This window comes from Perca fluviatilis, chromosome 17 (genome assembly GCF_010015445.1).
Source record: "Perca fluviatilis chromosome 17, GENO_Pfluv_1.0, whole genome shotgun sequence".
NCBI classification, from domain to species: Eukaryota; Metazoa; Chordata; class Actinopteri; order Perciformes; family Percidae; genus Perca; species Perca fluviatilis.
In genome coordinates, this window is record NC_053128.1 from 23,257,478 (window position 1) to 23,263,471 (window position 5,994).

The following is a 5,994-nucleotide window of genomic DNA, read 5'->3' on the forward strand; positions in this document are numbered from 1 at the left end:
GGATTCATAATCAGCGTTCCTTTAAGAGGAAGTAAACAAAGTGCTGAAGACATAAATTACTTAGAAATGTTTGCATATCAAAAAGGTTTAAAATCTCCATTTTACACAACAGCACATCCTATGAGGGTATAATAAAGTTTTACTGCATTCCCCTTCTGCTCTCTTACCTCTAGGAGGTTTTGACATTGACATCAAGGGCTGGGGCGGGGAAGATGTCCACCTGTACAGGAAGTACCTCCATAGCAACCTCCTCGTGGTCCGAGCACCGTCACGAGGCTTGTTCCACCTGTGGCACGAGAAACACTGCGCTGATGAGCTCCCTCCAGACCAGTACCGCATGTGCATGCAGTCTAAGGCCATGAATGAGGCCTCGCATGGCCAGCTGGGGATGCTGTTCTTCAGGCACGAAATCGAAGCTCACCTCCGCAAACAGAAACAACTGCAAAACTCAAACCCCAAGAAGACATGAAGACTTAAAGGTGGTTGAATTATAATAACTGCAAAGACTGTAATCACTTGAAATACCGCAGATAAGACAACTTTAAAGGAATAGTTCAACATTTTGGACGGTATGCTAATTTGTTTTCTTGCAGAGAGTTAGAGAAGAGAATAGATATCCCTCTCAAATGTAAGATTGGTATCAATCTTCTCATCTTCTCAGAAAGAAAACAAATAGGTATATTTCCAAAGAGGCGAACTACTCCTTTAATGAAAAATGTGAAGACTTTTTACTTTTCTTTAAAGATAATTTTTTAGTGCATTTTATTGGACAATTGAAGATGTGAAAAGGGGAGAGAGAGGGGGAATGACATTCAGAAAAGGGCTGCAGGTTAGAATTGAACCCGCAGTTGCTGTGGCAAGGACTGAGCGTTTGTACATGGGGCATATGCTCAACCAAGTGAGCTATCCAGGCGCCCCAGTTTTTTTACTTTTCAAGGACTCTGAGCACAACCCTGAGCAATGTGTTGCTCTGAAAAGGACAACAAAAAATTAGGATGAATTCAAACTGGCTCGAGGAACTCATCGACACAACTGGAGTTGGACATTATTCAACAGACTGTCTGAAACCATCTGTAATTTAATATCCATTTGTAATTTCCTCTGTAACTGCAGGAAAGTCTTTTAGAAGGAAAATACAGCACCTATGTTTGAGCTACGAAGTGCTTCTGAACTTTGTGCCTTCTGCCATTAAAACCTGAACACGGTCTTTTCAAGATGGCCAGTGAAGAATTGAACGTACAGGTTTTATATGTAGGGAAACAGAGCCACCTAGTGGACTGAAAGTGGACAACATGTTGGTGCATAAACAATGAAGGACTCTTTTAAAGCCTGGAATGGCCTTGTTTTTTAAATAAATTATTAATTCCTTTATTTATGTTTGTTATTAATTCTTAAATGCCACCATGTATAAGTATTATTATTTCCGATCTGTTATTGCCTGGACAGTATTCTGTGTGGGTCCATTCACCTCTATAATGAATGGAAAAACATTGAAGGTTTTTGTCAGTAAAATTACCGTTTTTCTCAATAAGCATCCTAAATATAAGATGTATGTAGGCTATTTATGCCCAACATGTTAAATAATAAATATAAATACATATATTTTATATTATAATATAATGTTTATTTAAAATAAAAATGTAAAAGATAAAACATAATGTAGACTGCCCTGACATTGACGATGGCTTAACAAGTCAGAATGACACTTATTGATCCTAATATTTTTGTTTTTGTCAATCAAATTACATTACATGTATTACTGAGCAGTCACAGAAACTGGCGATGTTAGGTTTAGAGATATAACTGTCTCGATCGTTCCTTTATATTTGTTTTAATATATATTATATATTTGTCTCCCATAAATCTTGCTCCAGCACTTCAATTAAAGCGAGCTGTACTTTTGGTGGATGACCATAGATGTGAAAAGAGGCGCTTTTTGAGTTGAAACAATTGTTTGCTATTGAAACATTCCTTATGAAAACATTAAATATAATTGAAATGTACATTTCAAGTTATTTTTTCACTTCATGTAAATGAGTTGAATAAAACCTATTTCTGCATTGAGTATGTTTTATTTGGATGGGTTTTCTTATGCCGTCTATTATCAAATGTTTTCCAGCTTTAAGGTTTAATATAAGACAAAGATATTATATTTTTACTTCTATAACCTTGAAATTGTGACACTATTCAATGTGTTAAAGCTCAGCTCATTATTATATTAAATTATTATGCTTATTTTTATGATAAAACTCTGATTTTATATTACATTTTTCCCGACGGCTGTTTTATTTCATAATGACACTTTTAATCTCAATGTCTTCACCTGTCAATCAAGACAAACAGAGCAAAGGCAGTCATGGAGAACAAAAGACATGCAGGAAGACAAAATATATACTGTAGGTTCTTTATCAGACTCTTTAAGGGAACAAAAGTGGTCCATTCACACAAGTGCCTTCAATTACTTTTTTTATTTTAATAAAACCTCTCTGTACAATGTGGGCATGTGCTGACTCTGCTTCATTACTAACTTTCCTGTTAGTTTAAACAAAAGTCAGATGTGTGCTGTAATTTTTCCTCTTGTTCATTCTGGTCCATCAAGGGATTCTTTCTAATGCACTTTCGATGTAAGTGATGGGGGGATTAAATTCACTGTCCTCCTTCTGTGCAAAAAAAATATTTAAAAGGTTATCTGAACTTATTTGAGGCTTCAACAGTCTGAGTCTGATCAATACAGTTCAATCAGCACAACAGACTGCAGCCTCCACCATAAAGTTGGCTGTACAGTTGGATCAAAACCTTAACACTACAAAATGCATTTCCTGCATGCTTGAGAATTGGCCCAGGCCGGACTGGGAATCAAGCCAAGGGTCAGAGTCTGCAGTGACTACTTGCTGGTGCTAATATCAGCAGTGCTAACTGCTGAGCCACTGTACCACTGACTACAGTATTTCAAAAACTGCCATATTATATGTCAAAAAAGCCATTAAATAGTCAGAGTATGGTATGTCATAAAAATGTCATAGTATAGTATATCAAAAAAGTCATAAAAGTCATTGTATTTAAAAAACAAAGTGACAAAAAGTCATATTACGAAAAGAGTCATGAAAAAGACAGTATAGTATGTCTAAAAAGTCATGGTATAGAATGTCAAAAAAGACATAAAAAGTCATTTTATAGTACTTTGACAAAATCATAGTATAGTATTCCAAAAAAGTGATAAAAAAGTCATACTATACAATGTCAAAAAAGTGATCAAACAGTCAAAGTATAGTTTGTTGAAAAAAGTCACAGTATAGCGTGTCAAAAAAGTCATAGTTTAGTTTGTCGAAAAAAGTGACAAAAAAGGCGTATATAGTATGTCGAAAAAAGTGATAAAACGGTCAAAGTATTGTATATCGGAAAAAAAGTGATAGTATATTATGTTGAAAAAGTGATAAAAAGAGTCATATAGTTTGTCGAAAAAAGTCATAGTATAGCATGTCAAAAATCGTCGTAGTATCGCATGTTGAAAAAAAGTGCCAAAAAAGGCATAGTATAGTATGTCGAAAAAAGTCATAGTATAGTAAGTCGAAGTGATAAGAAGTGATAGTATAGTATGTCGAAAAAAGTTATGAAAAAGTCAGTATAGTATGACAAAAAAAGTCATAGTATAGGATGTTGAAAAAAGTGACATAAAGGCATAGTATAGTATGATGAAAAAGTGATAAAAAAGTGATAGTATAGTATGACGTAAAAGTGATGAAAAGTCATAGTATAGTTTGTTGGAAAAAGTCAGTCGAAAAAAGTCATAGTTTAGAATGTCGAAAAAGTCCTTGTATAGTATGTCGAATAAAGTCATAGTTTAGTATGTTTAGTAAAAATAATATAGGATGTTGAAAAAGTGACAAAAAGGAATAGTATAGTATGTCGAAAAAAGGGCTAAAAAAAGTAATATAGTATATATACTAGTCAGTATAGTATGACGAAAAAGTGATAAAAAAAAGTCATAGTATAGTTTGTTGAAAAAAGTGATAAAAAACTCATAGAATAGCATGTTGAAAAAAAGTGATAGTATAGTATGTTGAAAAAAAGGTCATAGTATAGTATGTCAAAAAAAGTGATAAGAATCGGGAAAAACGATATCGGGAAAAACGTGATATAAAGTCATAGTATAGTATTTTGATAAAAGTCATATTATAGGATGTTGAAAAAAGTGACAAAAAAGCCACAGTATAGCATGTTGAAAAAAAGTGATAAAAAAGGCACAGTATATTATGTCAAAAAAGTCATGGTATGGCATGTCGGAAAAAAGTGATAAAAAAGTCATAGCATAGTATGTTGAAAAAAATTATAGTATTGTAAGTAAGTCATTGCAATTTACAATTTGTATTGATCCACAGTGGGGAAATTCCAGTTTCTTTAAACATTACACACTGAAGTGGCACTTGGCCAGCTACCAGTCAACACTCCATGCTTCCACCAAAATCCCTACGGACTGAGCTACTGCCCTTAGTCGAAAAAAGTGATAAAAAAGTCATAGTATAGCATTTTGAAAAAAAGTGACAAGAAAGGCATAGTTTAGTATGTCAAAAAAGTGATAAAAAAGCCATAGTATAGTATATCCAAAAAAAAGTGATAAAAAAGTCATAGTATATTATGACGAAAAAGTGATAAAAAAGTCATAGTATAGTTTGTTGAAAAAAGTCAAAGTATAGCATGTCAAAAAAAGTGACAAAAAAGTCATTGTATAGTATGTCAAAAAAGTCAAAGTATAGTATGTCAAAAAAGTCATAGTATATATAGCATGTCAAAAATGGTCATAGTATAGCATGTCAAAAAAGTGACAAAAAAGTCATAGTATAGTATGTCAAAAAAGTGAAAGTATAGTATGTCAAAAAAAGTGACAAAAAAGTCATAGTATAGTATGTCAAAAAAGTCAAAGTATAGTATGTCAAAAAAGTCATAGTATATATAGCATGTCAAAAATGGTCATAGTATAGCATGTCAAAAAAGTGACAAAAAAGTCATAGTATAGTATGTCAAAAAAGTGAAAGTATAGTATGTCAAAAAGTCATAGTATATATAGCATGTCAAAAATGGTCATAGTATAGCATGTCAAAAAAAGTGATAAAAAAGTCATAGTATAGCATGTCGAAAAAAGTCATAGTATAGTATGTTGAAAAAAGTCATAAAAAAGTAACAAAAACACTCTGTACTTTGATCCTACTGGGACTTGTACCAAATGTACAAGTCCTATAAATGGTCTATGAGAAGTAACAATTGTGGCCGTGAGAGCAAGTTAAAGAGGAAGTTTTCAGACAATGTTCTCTCTCCTCTGACTGCACTGTAGCTGTGACATCACCCACATTGAGCACCCCTTAAAAATGCAGTAAAAGCCTAAAGAAACACTAAACTTAAACAGTGATAACACAAACACTTTAAAAGATATCAAAAAACTGAATCATTTACTAATAGCTGAACGTTTTGTGAATATTTTCAAGTTTGAATTACGTCTGTAGGTGAAAGTATGTAGCAGGAGTAGCATTTAGAAGTGGAAGAAGCCTGAAGAGGCCTGCTGAATCACCATTCACACAATTATAACATTCATGAAGGTACTATTTATTGCAGGACTGTGCATTATACTGCATAGTGTACCTAATTAACTGGCAACTGAGTGTTTGTGATGGAAATACATATTTAAAAAAATGACAGAAGGTTTTGAGCTATTATTTATCGGTGTTCATCACATTTTCCAGAAATAATTTAGTATTTTATTAGTGTATCTTAACCTCCAAAGCACTAGATGGGGACAGCGAGCTGATAACAATGTCAGTTGTGATGACTGCTGAGGTGCTTTTCATTTGTTTTTTTGACTGCTGAGGTACCTTCCTCTTTGTTCATGAAGTGTAGCTACATGCCATGGTAAATCTAACCATCACAGATAATTGTGTAAATGTAACGTTATATAAATAAACTAGATGTAACGTGTTAATTTGTGAGCATAACATGTGCTGG

General features: G+C 33.3%; 1 protein-coding gene across 2 annotated transcripts in view; it reads left to right on the top strand.

Annotated features, from left to right (window-relative positions):
* Positions 1-2,065, top strand: part of csgalnact1a (chondroitin sulfate N-acetylgalactosaminyltransferase 1a) — a 29,706-nt gene extending 27,641 nt beyond the window's left edge. For both annotated transcript variants that reach the window (XM_039780452.1, XM_039780453.1), the window contains exon 8: positions 174-2,065. In XM_039780452.1, the coding sequence (XP_039636386.1) occupies positions 174-469 (296 nt within the window). In that variant the 3' untranslated portion in view covers positions 470-2,065. The remainder of the gene's footprint in view (positions 1-173) is intronic.
* The last annotated feature ends 3,929 nt before the right edge of the window (positions 2,066-5,994 follow it).